A 21499-nucleotide genomic window follows, 5' to 3' on the forward strand; every position below is an offset into this window, starting at 1 on the left:
ATTGTTCATAAGCACACAAAAGAGGAAAAAAAACTATTTTTAACACTTTATTGCTTGCTAAAAAAATATCATTACTAGTTAGATTTTTCAATTTACAGAACAATTTCCTTGAATTTTTCAATGAACAAATTTTTTTGTATTACGAGAGAAAATAGCAGAAATTATTAATAACCGTTATTAATAATTTAATAAAACTAAAACTAAAATATCTAAAAAAATCTCTTCTTCATTAAAAATTAAAATTTGTCAACAATTTACACATTTTTTAAAATTCTTATTTACTTCTCGTCTCTCGCTTAGCCATTGCACATCATGACTAGATATTTATAATAAATTATATAACTAATGAGGAAAATAAGAATTGCACTAAAAATAAATATAAAGTAATTTTGAAAAATAGGAAACTGTGAATTGTATTTTTAATTTTAAATAACTTCTTATATATTTAATTTGCAGAAAATCATTCTTTTTCTTCTGCGCGTTAATTAAAAAACAAATTCACAAAAACTTCTACAGAAATAGGACCAGTATGTTGCGTGCCAAAAGGTGAATGTTTAAAAACATAAATCAAAAACTAGCATAGTTTTTAATTTAATAAAAAGATTATAAAGAGCCACACAAACAGTCAACTCTCCGCAATAAAAAGAACCTTTCAATTATATTTACAAACACAAAAATTGTAAGGGACACATACATTTATTAAGTGATTGTTACTTGTGTGTAAAAAATTGTAATTTAGTGATTTTAAAACATTTCACTAATTCTTATTCCTCTTGCATATTTCTTCTTATATGCTAATCATGCCGATAATTCATAGAATATTTCAAATTAGCGAAATAAAGGAGGCTGAAAAAATTTATTTGTAAGAGTTCGTCTTATGCTTATTTACAAACCAAATATTAAATTTTACACTATTGGTATAAGTGATTTACAAAAAATCATTTATACCAAATCTTATAGGATTTCCTTTTGATTTTTATTAGTATAATTAATGTTTATAATTATCTATAAAAGTAGGTTTTCAACTGCGTATTTCTGTATTAAATCCACATATTTGATATGTTATCACTTTACAGTATTCAAATAGTAATTTAGCAAAATATTTCATTCCTTAAACTATCTTGTTTTATTTTTTGCATGCTGGAAACAATTGTGTCAGGAAACAAAAAATGGCATATTTAATTTAAATTGTGCTACATATGATTTCAATATTGCGGTATACATAAATTAAATTGCAACTTTAATTTATATATGACACAATAGTTACATAATTATTTTGATTTTGCATTTCTGAATCAGATTTTCAAAATTATACTAATTGTCCTAACATTTTGATTTTTTGTAAACTCTTTCTTTGTAACTATTTAAATGCAGCATTTAGTAGCTGTTGTCAAGAGCTGATGACAAGTGTTGCGTCATAGTATACCTTATTCAAATATTCCTTAAGTAAATAATAGAACCTTTGAAACTTGTAATGAGTGAAATGTTTCAGGGGCTTAACCAAAAATTTTTCATTTACACTTAATTGAATAGAGATTCCCAATTAAATTAAACTAAATAATTATATCTTGTGAGTGTTAAAATTAAACTAAGTAATTGAATCTTGGTTATATGTCACAATTGACTGAGAGTTAAAGATTAAACTTTGAAATCAAAAGAATACAATTCTCAAACACTTGAACGACTGAAAGAAATGTATTCCTGTTTTGCTATTAAACCTTTAACAGGATATAAAATATATTTTATCATGCATCTAAAACATATTTCTGTATATACCTGGGTTAGGTATTAAGGAAGTATTTCATCAATTATCCAATAAATATGAAAACAAGTATTATAATCCATACGATATTGTGCTTTTTTATCCATAAGTAAAATCTTTATAATTAAGATAAAGACTGCAGATTGCCGAAATAAATATTTCACATTTTTCATTAATTTAATTTGAACCATTTGTTTAAATTCGATGCTTAAAAATATTTTTTAATATTTTTTCCCCAAACGTTAGATGTTGAACGTAAATGTTAGTTTTAGAAGAAGAACAAAATATATTTTCATATTGATAGATTGGGCACAAAACGACATTGATTAATTGCATGCGTTTAACTTTTGATAAAGTTTGAAAATTCTTCATTATTGTTGTAATATAAATCTTATGATTTATTCTTGATTTCGGAAGAAATTAATTTTGATGTTTATAGAATAAAAACACGCACAATATGGCAACTAAATAAGCAATAAATAGTAAAACGTTCGCATGGTAATGTACACTATATCACAGTTTCATGTGAAATCTCAAATTAATATTTTAGAATAATACAAATCGAGTGCACCAATGTAGCAAAATATTTGTTCCACATTCATAATGCTGACCCTAGTCATTTTGGATAGACTTAGTCAAGTACCAATATTCCAGTGAAGAAACTCCTGAAGAATTTTGAACATTTGAACTTGAAGAATTTGGTTTAGGGAAAACATATACGAAATGTATTGAAATACGAACTGAGGAACATGCAATATTCAGAGGGACTTCGAAGAATTCAGTTCATATTTGATTTTCATTATTAGTTAGAAATTCTTATGATATTTTGACTTGAAGAAACCATGAAAAACTCATCTCTGGATAATGTCTGATGAAAGCAGATTAGAACAAATTTTGGATTGTCACAAAGAGTAGATTCAAGTCAACTGAACAGTCGGTCTGTGCAAATATAATATTAGCTCTATGTCCATGTGAGCTTTGTCCTCTAAACGTCTAATGAATTTGCGTTTTACCATTACACTGTCGGTCTGTCAACTGTCGCGTATTGACATGGCGACAGTGTTGGCGTTTGGCGGGGTGACATGGGCGCGTAAGATCCAAAACCATGTGCAGTGTGCTGCTTCGCTTTTAACCGCAAAGTCGCTATACTAGAAGTCATCGTGGAACATTGTTCACGATAAACATAAGGTGGTGTTGGCGTTGCATAAGGACAAGGAGGTGCAGGATTGCTTAGGCTGTTCACAGGCATGCTAACACTAGGCATTATGCTTGAACTCGTAATGCCTTGGGGAGAGGAAGCATTAAAGCAACTCATTCCTTGGCTTGGTGTCACCAGGGGATTGACATTCACAGAGTTGAGTCCAGGCCAAGGAAAGCTCTTGGCTCCAAGTGGGGAGGGGACTTTGGCTGCCCAGTTATTGTAGGTTGAGTACCCAGAGTAAAGGGTATCGTCAAAAGGTTGCATTAAGCCGTTGAATTGGGTGCTGAAGCCATTTTTAAGTTCTGCAGCAGCGTTTCGCTCTCGTTTTCTCCATTTCGCTCTACGATTTTTGAACCAAACCTGAAAAGAAAAAAACACGGGTTAATATCTTTTGAAACAGATCCAATAGCAATAATTCAAAAACTGTCATAGACTTAATTTAAAAATACGAAACATTACGGTCCGCCTGGCTAAAAAAAACGAAAAAGCTTAATTGTATGCATTTGGAAAGTGGCAGAACAAAGGCCGATAAAGTCCAATTATTTTAAGATACTGTCAAAGAAAAACCCTATACAGTAAACAAGTTTGCGACATCTACTGTGGAAACGGTTTTTATTGGTAGTAGAAAACGTTGTACCTTTATTTGGGAAATGTAAATGCACACAAAAGTACATCTCGTTTCATATTTTAGATAATTAGTCGTATTTTTTTTAAATTGTCTATTCTCAGCAACCTTGAGCTCAGGTATACTATAGGCAATGGAACAATACTGCGTACATTCCTTCCATTCTGAGAAACATTCCGGCATAATTTTATGTCTGATTAGCTTTGCTCTAATTACCCCATTAATAATTCTGCGACTAGATGTATTTTGCACCCCAAACAAGTACAGCACTTTTCAAACAATACAAACTATTTTAACATAATTTTTTAAACCACTTTTATATTAAATATAACACATAATTTTAGGAAAGAAAAGGCTAATAAAAATATTTCCCTAGAATTCCAAAATGAAATTTTATCATAGTCACTTAGGACTTACAATCTCATTTTTACAAACAACAAAGCTTTAACATATACTTTTAATGATTCGAAAATATGATTAATGTCACGATAAAAAGTCAATGTTTTCTTGACAAAATTAAGCATAAATTATCAATCAAATTATAACTCGGCTGTTGTACATAAATTAGCATAATTCAGAATTATTTGTGAATAAAAGAATAAATTAAAGAGTGATTTCTTAAGCACACTAGCGCTTATTGTACATAAATTTTTTTTAAATAAATTTTATGGGTTCATTACTAAGAGATATTACCACCCGTTGCTTTCACCTCTTTCATCATCATAGAAGATGTCGCTATTCAAAAATAATTTTTTTTTTTTAATATTTATTCTTCCCTTTCCTAAAAAGCGATCGTCGAGTTTTTATTTATTTATTTATTTTACGGCCTGTTCTAAAATACTTTTAAATCCCTCTGCTCGCAGGAAGTTATGTATAAAGTAAAAAGGCTATCGAACACAATTGATAGACAGAAGAACGAGACTTAAATTCTCATTAGAAGCGCAGGGAGCGATGTGACGTCATTATTGCAGAGCAGTTGCCAGATCCCTCGACTCGAGATTTTCTGGAGAAAATGCAAGCGAGCCGGGTGAAAAGGGGAGTTAGAAAAATAAGAAGAAACAACTTAAGTTTCGGGTGCTGCAGAAAGGAATGCATAATGGTCTTCCTTACCTTCTCCATTCGAATACGGAAGCGGCAGGGGGCTTAAGAAACCAATAGTTTCGAATAATGGCTAAAAGCAAGCGATTTTTAGAAATGGAAAGGAGATATAATGGTGTATCACACTAGGCCATCTGTCATTGATTCTGCCGAATGTAATGGGGTTTGCGCTGCTCTTTCGAATAATCTTTTCGGAATGTTTCGCGATTCACGGATTGGCAACGGCATGGGGGAGCATTATTTTGGATTATTATTATTATTCGCCACGCATTTCATCGAACTTGTTCCGCATTTCGTAATCGTAATCTTTTTCATATGAGCATTTTGTGCATAGGGATGATTTACGCAGACGATATCATTTGAGATGTTTGATTTAAAAAGAAGAAACGCACAATCTTAAAATTTTACGATTTACTTTTAGTATTATTATTTTTTTTTTAGTTATGAACACAATATACTGGCGTAGGCTTTATATTTTCACATTAGCTATTTATTGAAAGAGATAAGAGCATTATTAAAAATAAAAAAATTTTGAAAAAGAATCATAAAAGAAAAACACTTTTATATATAAAACTTTAAAATGTGTTATGAGTTAGGATGAATCACTAGAGAACAGTTTCTGTCATAAATTTAGAAAACTTTATATAACCTGTAAAAATTTCTCTGAATGATAATAATATGTTCAACTGAAGAAAAAAAGCATCACATTTTATTTCACCTGTTACCCATAAAGGTTCCTAAATGACATATGTATTCGTATCAGAAGTACGAATAAATTATAAGAACTTTTTCTTGTTATCACCATGTATACATATTATTTATAATTTTTAACATTTCTTCAAGATCAGAAGATACTTACGAATGGGAAAAAGCATTTTTTTTCAATGATTGCATACGAAAAATATGCATATTTAGAAGATAATATATTAAATTTAAATATAATATATTAAACCTAAATATGATATTAAATAATTTAATTAATTGCAGTAATACACAGACATGCAATACTGTAAAAGATAAATAATCAAAACGTATGAAGTTGTTTTAACTTTAGATGGAATCGTTTCCTGGCAAATGCTAACCAGCATTTTATTAAACTAAGGTAATCATTATATTTCCTTATTATAGTTATGAATTTCATCGGCACCATTAGGCCTTGAGCCTCAGATTAATTTACTCCATTGAAAAATTAGGAACAGAACTGACAGTTTTAAAATAGGAAGAAGAGAAAAAAGCATGTTGGGGAACTCCCAAAATGCCCTGAGATGACACGGGCTTAAAGAAGCAATTTCATCAAATGTTTTAGAAGTTGTGTTTCGTCAAAAATTTCAGTTTTTGAATAATAATCAAAAATCAGAAACTGTTTTGTTTTGAAGATCGAATTGGAGTTAGGCAATGCCTTTAAAAAGCAACATCATTGTCACACATACATATGGATTATTAATTTAATAAGTATTTTATTACATCACTGAATACATTACATCATACATACATCACTGAATACTGTTTAATAACGAAAAATAGTAAGATAAAATAAACACAATTTTACAAAAGCTGTACTTAAAGATTACCTTTCCTAACCAAGTCTTTATTAGATTACCCCTACATTCCTTAAATTTAAGCATGTGTTTGGCTATAATTTTAATACAATATTCTTCAAGCATTTTTACAGAATCATTTTAATACAAAGAATTTCACGATGAACACCGTTTGAATTCCATTCTAATTAAGTAGGTTATTGAGAAATATTCTTTCAGCAATAAGCTCGCTTCTTTCATTCAGCGTCTCACACTTTCCTTTCACCCCCCACAACACTCCCATCAGCGCATGGTGAGAGCAGTTTCTCCCCTTTAATAAACCATTAATTCGAATATTAAATTCTACAAACATCAACCACTGGAGGGCACTGTTTAAATATTCATGTCCTCCCGCGACCGATTCGTTTTACAACCCTGCCTTGAAACTTGCCACTAATTAAAATATATCGTCTGCTAGGCATGAAAAATTTATCCACAATTCTCACTTCTCAAGAAGAACGCATATTAAAGCGAACGAACTCTCGCGTTTATTTAAAGCACACTTCCCTCCCTCACGAACCCCTCCATTTGTTTTAAAGAACGAAAGGGCTGTAATTCAGGTAATAAATTGCATTTATTACTTCGAAGTTAACATTCGATTACTTTGGTAACCCGTTCGGAGAGCACCACTGGCGTAACAAATTACTTTCAAGTAAGGAGTTAGCCAGGGAGGTTGTTTTAAATTATGTACATACTTCGTGCCAGGAACGCACTGGAAGGATTGTTATATATTGTTCCCAGACGTGGAGTATAGAGTTGAATTGTTTTAAATAAATAATAATAGTTCCCAGTTAAAAGGATTCTTTTTCTTGATTAAGAAAACATAGCTTGTTCGCTGTTTCCTTTATTTATCGTCTGCCATTATACGGAATCGCCAAAAGATAACATTTTATACTTATTACTGTGGGAGGAAAATACTATTTCTATCGAGAGCGCGGAAATTTTACATTTCAAATATTAATGTAATATTTGAGTCAGCATAGGTAATAACACAACTTTTTTAGGATAGTTTTTATTGCACATCTGTATAAAATTTTATCTATAGGGAGTTCGGTAACGGCTGCCCTTATTTTAGTCCTTGTCAGAGATGAATACAAAAAAGTATACAAGTAACGGGCCCCAAATTAATATTTAAAAAGGGAAGAAATAAAAAAACACTAATTAATAACTAATATAGAAAGAAGGACTGGAAGAAGTAAAACCTGTTGGATGACCGATGGAAAAAAGGAGAAGTTGATAGAAGATTATAAGAGAAACCTTCAAAGTTTTCTTCGGCAATCAAACAGATTTACAAGTTTCTAACTCTAATTTCTTCTTAACGGATCGAACATATTTCGGTTGCGATTTTGTTTCTTCCCTGATTAAATATTACCATATATCTCAGTGTATAAGTCGTCCTGTTTCATACGCCAACCTCCCATTTTTGGTAACGAGATTAACAAATTTTAGTATGTCAGGTGTATAAATTGACTGCAGACGGTAAGTAGATTATCATTCCTATAGACGCCAAGCGTCAAATTATACTAGATGCGTGGCAAAATGTGGATTCAAGTATTATTGTAAAATATTTGGAGGAAAAAATTTAGAACTTCGAATTTTTTGAATGACATTGAAAACGATTTTTTGTGAGACTCAGCGAATGAGGGTGAAGTAGAATACATTGAAAAGCGGGATTCGTATGACAACACTGCTAACTATAATGAATCCGACACGAATGAATCTTTAAATTTGTAGCTTTATGGTATGTTTTAGAAGTTTTCCTTGTGTAATATTTTTTTAAATAGTCCTGAATAAATTTTCCTAACTTTTCTTGTTCTTTATTTTTTTCAAACGTTAAAGTATTGTTTCTAAAAAAAAATTTTTGTGTATTAAGGTAAAACCATGAGAGAAAATGCAAAAATAATTGCATATAACATATTAAAAAATAGTTTTTGAAAGGGGTAATTTGTAAAGGCAAATTGATACAGAGTTATATTTATCTCTTTTTTTTATAATGCATCGATATTTCCCAATCAATTAGACATCTGACTTTATAAATGGTGTATAAGTCAACCACCGAAAAGTCAATTTACACACCGGTTTATACGGTAATTGTATTAATTACTCCATTTAATTTTTTTTTTTTGTTAGAAGAGAGAATACCTTACGATCTATAATTTTTATACATATTTAATTCAGAATAGTTTTGAATATTTAAAAACAAATCTCATCATCTAAAATACGCCGTAAACCGCAAAAATGTGTTCAGGTGCTTCTTATCTTTCTCACACCACACCTGATACAGAAGCGCCAATCAGAAGACGGAATGTTGTCTCTTTATTGACGTTAAACAACTGAGTTTCTTTATCAGCAGGAATACGTTCAGATATTCAGTACACGGTCATAAAACAAGACATTGCGAATGTTTATTCTTGTGACAAGAAGCGGGAATGAGAAACAGCCTGTATAGTTGTCATAACCGTATGACATCTTGGAACCTGCTATATATCAGGGGCGATCGTTTATTATAACACAGATCAGTGATAAAATAGTTTAATCGTAAATCATATCGTTCATGGGAAGAATTTTTTTTCCTTCTTTCTGCTCTCTTTATTTCATTTTTTACTTTATTTGATAAAAGATGTTTTCGTTTATAAGATTGTAACTTCGGTTTATTTATAGATCAGCAGTACGTTTTAAAAATGGAATGTTGTTGGGATTTACGTCCGGATAATTGAAAATCGTTTAAATTATGTATATGCTATCTTTCTTATAAAAAAATACTTGAATATGGATGAATAATTTAAATATTAAAAAAGTTATTAAACTTTAAAAAAATCAACTATTTTTTTTAATTTTAAAAGTTAATAAAATCAATGAATAATTCAGAATTTTTTTTTATTAGATAAAAGATGTTTTCGTTTATAAAATTATAACTTCGGTTTATTTATAGATCAGCAGTACGTTTCAAAAATGGAATGTTGTCGGGATTTACGTCCGGATAATTAAAAAGCGTTTAAATTATGTATATGCTATCTTTCTTTAAAAAAAATACTAGAACTTTAATATGGATGAATAATTTAAATATTAAAAAATTAATTAAACTTTAAAAAAATCACCTGTTTTTTCATTTTAAAAGTTAATAAAATCAATGAATAATTCAGAATTTTTTTAATGATGCCAAAATACTGCCGCGCTGTAGCAATTTTTTAAAAAATTATCAAGTTACATTACACACTCTTTTATTTTCACAAAACTAATTTATTATCTTGTAAAATCACAACAGCTATAATATTATTCGCTAAAAAATATTATTTCACAAAATGTCAAAGCTTACGGAGCCTTAAAGGAACAGCACTGTAAGTTTCTCAAAATAATAATAATAATAAATAAAAAAAAGTATGAAATAAAATAAAGAAAAACTGCTTGTCTAAAAAAACTAAACATACGAGTAACTTAAGAAATAAAAACATACTTAACATTTATTTTTATACTTTTCAAAAACTCAATTTATAAATTTTTACCTTCTAACCATTTCACAAGTTAGCAAATTCGGGAAAATTTTTCTTCACCTTTCATTGTTTTCCAATCTAATCGTAAGATGGTTTTGTTATTTAGTAAAAACTGAGGTCGAATTGCGATTTTCTATGTTCTTTTCTATACGCAACTGGGATAACTAAAATTGATTTTGAAGAAGTTATCTGTCAGCCGGGTATGAAAAAGTTGGTTTGGGAAAAACAATATAAAGTTTGCGAAACATTTTTTTTAGAGGAAAAAAAAACTTTTTCATATCTTTAAGAACAATACAATAGGCATACTTTCGGGTGGGAAAATTCTTTATGCATCTCTCTATATTTAAATGGGACTTAATTAAAACAGCAATATTGCTAACTCTTCTGTGCGAACTTCAAGTGGATGGCTTTCCTGCATCAAAACTCGTTTTTCCTCATGTTTTTTTCCATAAGAAGGAAGTGCATAGCAGGGAAATTTTGGTACAACGGTTGGAGTGGAGGGGAACAAGCGGATTGTAGCTAATCTTGGCGAATTTGACCCATGCCTTGGTTTTATATTTTAATCTGGAAACTAGTGCATTTGAAAATATCAGAAAGAAATTCATTGGTAATATAAAGAATAAAATGGTTAACTAACTAACTAACGTCTACAGGATGCAGAAGGATTACACCTCTAAAAAAATATTTAATAGTCAGACCAGCAGACACTCCATATAAAAACAAACCGAAATCGAGATGTTTAGATGGCTAAGAAAATATACTAGTACCAAGGACAAGAAACAATATCATATATATATATATATATATATATATATATATATATATATATATATATATATATATATATATATATATATATATATATATATATATATATATATATATATATATATATATATATATATATATATATATATATATATATATATATATATATATATATATATATATATAAATATAACGCCGAACAATACTCTTGCCCCTGTTTACTTTAAAAGATTCACTTTAAATCACGCATCCAAATGTTCTATAAGTTCAAATACAATCAAATTAGTATGTTTTTGAAGTTATTTTGAGTTTTGAGGATAAAGAGAGGATGTAAAGTGCTAAGTCAGGTAAATACGGTAAATGAACCATCACAAAAATACGGCTTGCTACCAAAAACTCAAGCAAAAAGTGAGTGATGGAATTCTCATATATCTTGAGATCTTAGAATAATCTAGGGAACTTACTGTCGTAATTTCTTATGAAATTACTTCTTTTTTTTTTTTTTTTTTTTTTTTTTGCTTTATCTTGCTGTATTTCAGAAAAACATTTTAGCTCCTTCCCGCCATATCATTTTGTTTTTTTATCACCCACTATCAAATAATTTCAAGAACTTTGAAACATTTCAGTGACTAAAATGTCTTCGTTAAGTGCTATAAGCATGCTTCATTAGTACTTAAACGTGCAGTGACTTTGAGTTAGATGATAAAGTCGAATTTTTTTTCTGTGACGCGTATTGGAGTCGAAAAGATTTATTTGGCTTAAGAATGACAAGGGACTTTTTAAGACTGGGTGCAATTATTTCAATCCATTTCTTTTTATACCAAGTTTTAAACATTTTTTGACCCTGTTACTTTTTGTACTTTAAAATTTTAGAAACTTAACCCAACAAAGTGGTTCATGTAATAAATGTTAGTAGAAGAACGCGATATCCTCATGATTATAAGTGATAGATAATTCTAAGCCGGCTGAGTGTACAACTACCGCATCCTTAAAAACTGTAACGTTTCATATTAGTGACTTTAATTTTCAGGAGTTTTACTTCAAAGTCTGTATAAAACGTATCGAAAATTCCCCACAAGGAAAAATTTGTAATCTTTCCATCCGTTCCGGTGCTTTGTCTTTCTGACAATCGCAGGCTCTTCGAATATTTTTAGAGTGCCTTCAAGATCTGAAATAACCCACCAAAAGAACCAAAACCAATCTCCCTACTTTAAAGGACAAGGCCCGAATAAAGAAAGAAGAGAGAAAGAGCGAGAGAAAACACCAGGAAAGTACTTCAGCAATCCCCTTATCGAATTTTCCATCCAATATCGGTCCGATCTCAATCAAAAAACATCGACATACAGATACCAGAGAAAGAGAGGAAAGAAGAAGAAAAAAAATTCCTCAAAAATCGATGAGTCCTATCTATTCCTTTTTGGTAACTATGGTAACCCTCTCTGATGTGACGGAGCCTTATCGGGTAAGGCCTGTATAATTTACGATAGCCCCCCTCTTTTCTTTCGTTTTATTTATTTTTTCCCCTGGATGATGGCATTTCTACCAAAATGCTGTGCTAAACGCCTTTTTAAAGATATGATTTGAAGGAAGTCGATAGCTCTCTGCTAATAGAGCATGTTCTTTTTTTGTTTTTATTTCAAATTTCACTATTTGTCTTGTTAAGGAGAAGAAATAAAGCAAAATACACTGTTAGAAATTTTGTACCAAGCTGTACCATTGTATTGTCAAAAATTAGATGGATCCTAATTATGGTACCAAGTTGATCTACAGTGGCTCCCAAAAGTGTTCGTACACTTATAACTTTCAATGAAATAAGGGCACTATTCATTAGTTAAAACGCCTTTAGACAGAATGGTTATTTAATAATAGGATCTTTAATGAAATAAAGGCACTATTCATTAGTTAAAAATAACTTTCGACAGAATGGTTATTTAATAATAAGATCTTAAAGAAATAAGGGCACTATTCATTAGTTAAAAATAACTTTCGACAGAATGGTTATTTAATAATAATATCTTTAATGAAATAAGGGCACTATTCATTAGTTAAAAATAACTTTCGACAGAATGGTTATCTATACATAATAATAAACGCGGCTGTGTGTGTGTGTGTGTGTGTGTGTGTCTGTAATCACAATATATCGCCCCAGAAGCCTCGCCCGGGCACGAAACTCGGCCCATAATTGTGTTTTGACATAATGAAGAAGTATTTTTTTTCTTTTTCAAAAATTTTGATTAGTTATTTAGTTATCAGTCATTTTGTAAGTCTATGCTTTTCGTCTGCTTTTTCGTCTTCAAAGAGCCATATTCAAAAAACTATTAAAAAATGCATATACTTTTCCCCACTCTTATAAATGCATGCTAATGCGAACCTCACAATTGAAATATTAATTTTCGACAACTTAAACCAATAATATACGAAGGAATTAATAATTTAATGGTAAAGTTCGCATTAGTTTACATTTATTAAAGTGGAGAAAAGTTTCACTTTTGTATTAAAAATGTGGCAACATATTCGATACGTAAATAGAACGCTTCGCTTTGATATATTTGTCGCTGTTCATAATTGTTATAATAAGTTTTTCTTCTTCTTTCCACGCTCTATTTTTTTTTTCTTAAGCGAAGACGATAATTTTTATAGCGATATTGTAGCACTTTGTACAACTAAGAATTCTTTTCACAACACTTTAAAAATATTTACTTTATTTTCTTTATATATACAGAGAACAGCCGGCAAAGAATTCGATTAGGTTGAAAAACATTTCGCTAAAAATGAACGAATTCCAAAAGAAAAAATAAACAACTTAAAGAATAAAAATGCTGATGCCAGCCAATTTTTTGAAAGTTGAAATAACAAACCAAACGATGTTAAATAACAAACCAAACGATGTTAACAAAATGACGTAGAAAGCGCAACTAGATCAAAATTATACAAGCACAACTAGATCAAATTATAATACCTGAGTGCTTGACGTAACAGATATAGAAATAGAATTTGATACCATAAAAAATTATATAGAAATAGAAATTGATACCATAAAAAATTTATTCGTTTTCGTGTTCTTTTCATGTACTTAGCATTTTAGTTTTTTTTTTTCTTAAGCGTTGTAGCTATATAATTTCAAACATCCTCAAGAGCTATAACACATCTGCAGCAGAACTGGATATGAAGACAAAATTGCTGGACAGGAACACTTTAATTGTCCACTAATCTTCAGATTTCCTGCTATGTTTTAAAAAACTTTATTTGTGAAAACCTTCAGCGTGGCGGACAGCTGGCCGCCTTAGGCGGCTAGTTTAATAATAAGATCTTTAACATGTTTTTTAACAAAACCTGCATGGAACATTTAAAAAACAAAGCGAAAGTTTATATCCATTCTGAAATATTCATTTTAATTGAAGAAAAGAGCAATATTTTATTGAAAGTTATCAGTGTACGAAGACATTTGAGAGCCACTGTATATTGTCGTGAAAATTAATCCTTGCTTAAATTTATTACATGATAATATGGCTTGATTTAAATTGAGGCTAAATTCAATGTAACACCTAATTAAGGTTGCAGACTATTCGCGCGATACTATGCTTTAAAGAACCGTTATAATAATTGAACATAAAACCAATTATTTTGAGAGTATTGTACTTCACATAAACTTGAAATATTCTTATTATAATATCCCAAATTCTATTAATTCTATCAAATATTGTAAGTCTTTATAAAAAAAAGGCGTTAGGCCTTTAGAATATCTCTTAATAATCATATACAATTGAGACAACATACTTCAAATTTTATGAGCCACAGACAATTTTCGTGAAACTAAAGTTGCCCTATATTATGGTTTTTAAAAAAATAGTAAAACATTTTAATTCTCAAACTATTAATTTTGTAAAAATACAAGTGAACAGATTAGTCTAAACGTAATTTGAAACATCACAGTTTTAAGCTTTCTGGAGCTGTAGCACTCATTTTTTCACAAAGACTTCAGGTATGATTTTCAAGGCAATCAATTTTTAACTATTGCTATTTTTTATGAGTCGAAAATCGCCAAATTTAATTTAATTTGAGTAAAGCCATATAAAGCTACAAATTGACCGTGTTTTGGCAATACGTACAAACGTATCAGTCTGAACTATAAAGAAAGAGTTTACATTTTATAAAGCACGCATGTATACGTCTGGTAGCACATGAGCTTTATAATGCATAAAGGTAAGTCTTTATGATTCATAAAACGCGAAGATTTTCTTAAAACCACAAACGAATATTATCGTCAAAAGTTGCTGAATTTTGATGAACATAGCATTTATTTTTTATCCAAAAATTATCAATTTAAAAAAACCATAACTATACAAATTAGTCTTTAAAAGCCTTAAAAAAATTTAAAAAAAAAAAACAGAAGCACTCAAGTTTCCCTATGCATAAATATCATGCTTTTTTTTAATTGTGTGAACTCGTGAAAAAGTGCAGTAATTATGCCTAATCACATGTGATTCATATTAGATTTGATTAAGGCTACAATACTTAAGGCTACTATACTGTCTAATTCAGGGGCTCTAGATTTGATTGGATACCTGTAAGCGACGTCATGCGCGTCTGTCGAACCTGATTGGTATCTGAATCGACAAATACCACGATTTAACTACATGACGTCACTTGCAGGGATCCAATTATAACTGATTAAGTTTTTTGAGATCACAAACGATTGACTTTTATTAGCCACGACTTATTAAACTTACTGAAACACAAACTTTATATCTCTAATCAAGTCTACTGAAACAGTTTTTCTCTGAATCACAAAATGTAAGGCTTCCTTTTCGATTGATTTCGCTCAAATTTCGTATTCCGCCCTGCCACGTAAAATTACATTCTTTAAAATAATGTAGGAAATTGTGTACCTTACAATTCAAAACTTTTCGTCTGTTATTAAGCAAAATAAAAAAAATAGTGAACATTTAACAAAAATCATCTTTTGTCTGGAACTATCTTTGGATAAACGATATTTATAATTGTGTTCAAAAAAATTTCAATTGACTTAAAACGTTCTCTCGAGATATAAGGAAATACGCAAATATAGTTAGATTGGCGTTAAAGGGTCCAAACTTTGAACCAAATTACTGAGAGAACTCTTGACCAAATTATTGATATCATATTTCCCAGACCTATAAAATCAAAAGGCAAAATATGGGAAAATATTCAAGACAATTGGAAATTTCTCTGTTACCAACCCCGTAAGGAAGCAGTAACCCATTTTAGGCTTAAAACAGGCCACGATTGCCTATCAGAACATTTATATAACATAAAAATTCTTTCCAGCAAAGCATGCCCAATTTGTGACACAGGTGTATTAAACTCTGATCACCTCTTATTGTGTAAGGGACTAGATAGGAACTCCCAGAAAAGTGGGAATATCACTGAATTGTATTGGGATGCAAGAACTCTCATGAATTGTCACTAACCTTTCCTTTTTCATGTTAATGTTTAAAATTTTATATTGTTGAAATGTTTATTGATTCAAATGTTTATTGTTCCTTTTGTTCACTTTACCTAAATTGTTGAATTGTTTCTTTGTTATTTTTCTGCTCCTTTGTGATGCAATGAGCTGCCAAATTTTCTGGATTGAATTCCTAATAAAGCCATATGAAACTCACACATATTTCCCAGACTGCGACTATTTCCAATACTTCGGGAGTTGAATCGGGTATGAGAAAAAGTATGTTTTTGTACCTATTTTCGTTACCTAAAATATGGTCTACAGTATTTAATGAACCTATTTGAAGTCTCCCCTTCAAACCTTTAAGAACATGAGTCCTAGAAAGCGAAGATACTATCATTAGATCAAAAATTATTCAGAGTTGTCCGTTTTTTATTTTGCGCACTGCACGCTCTTCATATTCCACAGATATTTGATGAGGGCCAAGTAACTTTAGAAGCTCAAACAAAGCGTAATTCTGATTGAAAATTTGCAAAACCAGTCACTTATTCTTCTAGTATGATGAACTTCTCTGTTGCATCCATTCAGATCGGGAGGATGCTGACTAAAATATTGACTGATATTGACATCCACAATGCTAAAGTTAATATGTTGGTACTTTTTAGTTATCCCTTTGGTAGGCGGTTGCAATTCATAATAAAAAAAATTTTTAAAAAACCGAAACAACTTAGACCCATCACCATTAAAAATTATTTTATGATTTCTCTAGTTACGAATAATTTTTTGTCCGGCGAACTTACCTTTAAGAATCATTTCCATAAAGATTTGTTAAAAGCATATAGAATGTAAACGTTTATTCAGTTAAATTTGATGAAAGAGATTTTTATTTCCTTTCCAAATTAATTTGCGAAATAAACTTCGCTATTTTCAATGAAAAGCATCCGTTTTAACAGATTCTGAAGAAAAGTAAATAATTAAACATTCAAGCAGCAAATGGGAGATCTTTCTAAACCTCAATCAACAGTTAATTTGGCGTTTACTTCAATTTTATTTTCGATCGGCATTTATTTAATAACTTCTAAAACACACGTCTTCTCCAAGAATAAGTGAACTTCTAAAACAAGCCAGTCGGAGATAGAGAAAAATCAAAGCTATTCGGGAAAATTCCTCGGACTTAATCGCTTCGAAAGCAATTAAGAAAGATAGGGGGGTGGAGTAAGAAGAGGGTTACGAAAGCAATCTGAATCTCATCGGTTGAGAAAGAGGGAAGGGGGGGGGGAGTGACTAAATGGAAATCGAAGCACCATACTACCCTCTTGCATACCAATTAACATTTCTCGCGAAATTAAAGACAATCTTAGCAGAGGAAAACTGGCAGGAGAACGCCACGACCTTTCGCTTGCGCATATAACGTAATTAGGAACTTAATACTTGCTGCCGAACTCTGTGATTAAAACTCTTTTCCGCGAGGTTTAATCCCTATTGAAGCCAGAGGAATTAGCAAATCTGTACAGTTTCAAAAAGGATTCTAAAACGGAAGACAATCAGCAAGTTTGCCGATGTATACATATTCTCTCGGTAGCACAAAATCTTCTGATAGAAAAGAGAACCGTGCTTTGAATAATTAAAGACGCAGGTCGCCACTTCGAGTTGTTTGTTAGCTTGAACTGATGTTAGTATTTAAAATATCGCCCCCTCTTTCCCACCGCCTTTACGTTAACTTTTCAATATAAATTTCTCAATGTTCTAATTTGGACGCCATCGAGTTGAGTTAATTTGTTCCGCCAATTTGACAGACAATGAGCACTTTTAAGCGACGAATGGGATGGTAATTAAGGGAAAAGCAATCTTTCTGCTATAGATTTTCTTAATATTCAGTCACTTCTGAATGAGTGTGTGCTTCGGCTATTGTCTCACTCAAATGAGGAACTCGGATTTAAAAGATATTTCGTAAGGTATTATAAGTTGAAGATTTCTCTTTGTTGCATAAACTGCATTTAAAATTTAAATTTATTACGTGAATATTAAAATATATAAATATTCATTGGAATTATATGAAGTGTTGAAGAAATACTAAAATTGAAACAATAATTTCTTGGTGCAAATTCCAGTTTTTTTTTAGTCCAGAAATTAACGACAGGATTTCGATATTTGAGTAAAATAATTCCATGTTATATATATATAGTGTATAAAAATTTATTTTACAAAATTGGAGTTTTAAGAATTAAGCGTTGCTATTGCTTTTTAATTTCATATCATACTTATTTATAACTTCTTATAATATTATGTCACTCATTATATTACATTTGAATTCCTAGCTTCAAAATCGAAAAATTTGAAAATTTATTATGAAGATGTATTATACGAATGAGTATACGTGCTCAATTCACGAAAAAATGAGGACAATTAAAAAAAACTATGAAACTAGTATGTAAACCACACTAACCCTAGAGAGAGAACACATATCTGACTAGCTCACTAGCAAATTTAAAGAAAAGAAAAAAGTTTGTTTACATAAAATAACTATTATTTCGATGCTACAATTCAAAGCGGATATATTTTATATGAATGTAATTCATATTTCTGAATCAAAATCGCAATCCATTTCGTAATGACACCGTCTTATCATTAACGAACGATGAATAGAAAATATTAAATGTTTTTCGTAATAAATAAGAAACTTTCAGTGCATAAAAAAAGAATACTTTAGTTTTAAAAAATTTATTTATTTAATTAAAGTAAATTTTTCTTTACATTTTCTATCAGTTCATAACTTTTAAGAAAGAAGAGAGCAACCCATTTGCTTTTGCTTTACTATTTACGTGTTTGCTTATTTCCTTGCATCACTATAATTGTAAGTAAAAATATTTACAGTATATTAAATTAAATATTATAAATTTGTGTACAAGAGCGAGTCATGATTTTAAAAAAGCGTTGGTGACTATTTAACCCAACGAGCGGCTGTTTATACCGACCATTTGAATACAAAAAGTAATATAAATCAATAATAGCAAATAAATATGTTATAAGTCATAGCATTTACATAAACTCAAATTAAGTTATAATACCTAATTTAAATGTGACTTTATTATGAATCATTCAGAGAGTAATGCAAGCATTACGATACTGATCAATCGATGTAAGACTGATTTAACCTGAAAATCGATGATGGGAAAGGGACAACAGAAAAAAGGATAATAAAGATCCTTTATCTTCAATAATTCATCTGTTATGAATGTTAAGTATGTAATAGTAAGAATGTATTATGATTTAATGAGAAAATAAATTTTTATAGTATTTAGAGTCCAATTATACGACATAAGTTATTAAATATACGCTTTACAATGCATGAAATTTCCTAACTGAAGTTGACTTAATGGATACGATCTGTAAATAAACAAACTATAATAGCTTAAGAATAAATTTAAAAAAAAAATTTTTTTTTACTCGTTACAATGTCCAGTCTATTTACAGAAAGGTAGAATACGACTGTCTATTCATGGCAATGCTTAAGTAATTGGAATTTTTAAATTATGTGAAAGGAAAAAAACTCTGAATGAAATTATTTTTTGGAAATAAAGAAACATCCTTGCTTGGGTACCAAAACAATTTGATACGGCATGGGAAAACATCAAGCCAAAATATAAATTCCTAATTTATAAAACTGATGAATAGTGCTATATCTTCTTATACGCATGTATTCATTAGCACTTTAGTTTCAACTTCTGTACACCCAAATTCATTTGCGTACTCCACCAAACCCATTATCAAGAAATCATAAGAAAAAAAAATTAGATGGTAACTAAATTCTTTTAATCTTAATTTTTTGGCAGAAAGTATTCCCTAGAACAGAGTTTCCCAAAGTGTGGTACGCGTACCCCCAGGGGTACGACAACAGTCTAGCGGGGGTACACGTTCTTATGCGAAATATCTTGCAACAAACGAAAATTTCAAAAAATTTTATTTTGAAGCAAAGCAAGCTATAAAAATTTACGATTACATATTTTTCTATTGGCTATTTTTTGCAGAGTTAACAGTTAATATAATTAGTGGTGTCAACAGCCAGTTGTGAACTTTTGTGCAATTATTTTCTTTTTGTAAAAAATACATTCATTTTTTATGAGTGGTACACAGCGTTACGAAAAATTTAGAAAGGGTACACAAAAGTCATAAGTTTGAGAAACACTGCTCTAGAATATCATTATTTTTTCGACAGAATGAGGGGGAATTATTAAATAGTTCTAGAAAATCACGCCACACATCTGAATGATTTTGTCCGAACGTGTCTTTTTTTTTTACAAAATTTTAAAAAAATGTCGCCATTACCAAAATCGCGAAACCACTTCATTCAACAATCCCATTTTAATCATCCAAATCATGTCTCCGGGTGGCTGTTGAATCTTAATACACTCTCCCAATCGGAGAAAAAGACAATGGGAAAGAATGAGAGAAAAGGAAACAAAATTAAACTCGAAAAATCTGAAACAAAACCACGAGCAATATGAGGATAAAAACAAAACAAAAAAAAGTAAAAATCGAAGAAAAAGGAGTCAGAGCCAAAGAGAGAGAATGAAAAAAAGAGAATCATCAAAACTGCTTCCTGACTACAACTGTGGCATAACCGGAGGAGACGTCAGTTTCTTAAGCAGCCTCAATCCTCGGGGATTTGATGGCAGTGATCCTATAATCCGAGCCAATGATACCTTTTCTGGCGTAATTAGAGAATTTTCGCTCCTTTTTGGAAAAGCCCTTCTAATGCAGGGCGGGCTTAAACACATTACTATGCCTAATTAAACACAGTCTATGCTTTTGATCAATGGTTTTGAGAATGAGAGAAAGCTCTGGCTCTTTGATTTTTGGCATCAAGTAATGGTTTGTTGCGCTGTTTAAGACAAGATGTGTCGATGATAGTCTTTTTTTTTTTGCCCCCTTACCGCTTTCATTGTTTACTTACTCGTCACGTGGGGCCATTCGCGTGACTTTAATGTCTCAGTGCAACACGTTGTCTCTGTCTTGTGGTGGAGAAAAAAAAGCTTCACTTGAGGGCTTGACCTGTTGGGATTACTCAAGAGGAAGAAAATATAGAAAATGTTGACATTGAATATTGTTGAATATGCCATGAATATTGTGTTGTCAATTCTGGTGGTTTGAGAGAAAGCAGCAAAAAAAATTTATGAAGCAATTCTTTCCTATATTCAGATAGTATTTTTACAATAAACGATGCCAATGAATTAAGGCAGACACTGGCACATTAGTTCATGTCTCTTCATATGCATAATCCATGAATTCCTATATTCAGATAGTATTTTTACGATAAACGATGCCAATGAATTAAGGCAGACACTGGCACATTAGTTCATGTCTCTTCATATGCTTAATCTATGAATTCCTATATTTAGATAGTATTTTTACGATAAACGATGCCAATGAATTAAGGCGGACGCTGGCACATTAGTTCATGTCTCTTCATATACATAATCTATTCTTTTGATTCGCTTTGAAAGTGGGAGTAAACTCTGGCTCGTATATTTCAGGCAACAAGCAATAGTTTG

General features: G+C 30.6%; 1 protein-coding gene across 1 annotated transcript in view; it reads right to left on the reverse strand.

Moving 5' to 3' along the window:
* Positions 1-967: 967 nt before the first annotated feature.
* LOC107439506 (pituitary homeobox x) overlaps positions 968-21499 on the reverse strand; it is a 70181-nt gene continuing 49649 nt past the window's right edge. The window contains exon 3 of the mRNA XM_016052135.3: positions 968-3323. Coding sequence (XP_015907621.1) covers positions 2778-3323 — 546 coding nt within the window. The 3' untranslated portion in view covers positions 968-2777. The remainder of the gene's footprint in view (positions 3324-21499) is intronic.

The sequence above is a fragment of the Parasteatoda tepidariorum genome, chromosome 4, assembly GCF_982258835.1.
Source record: "Parasteatoda tepidariorum strain Cologne lab strain chromosome 4, Ptep-v5.0, whole genome shotgun sequence".
NCBI classification, from domain to species: Eukaryota; Metazoa; Arthropoda; class Arachnida; order Araneae; family Theridiidae; genus Parasteatoda; species Parasteatoda tepidariorum.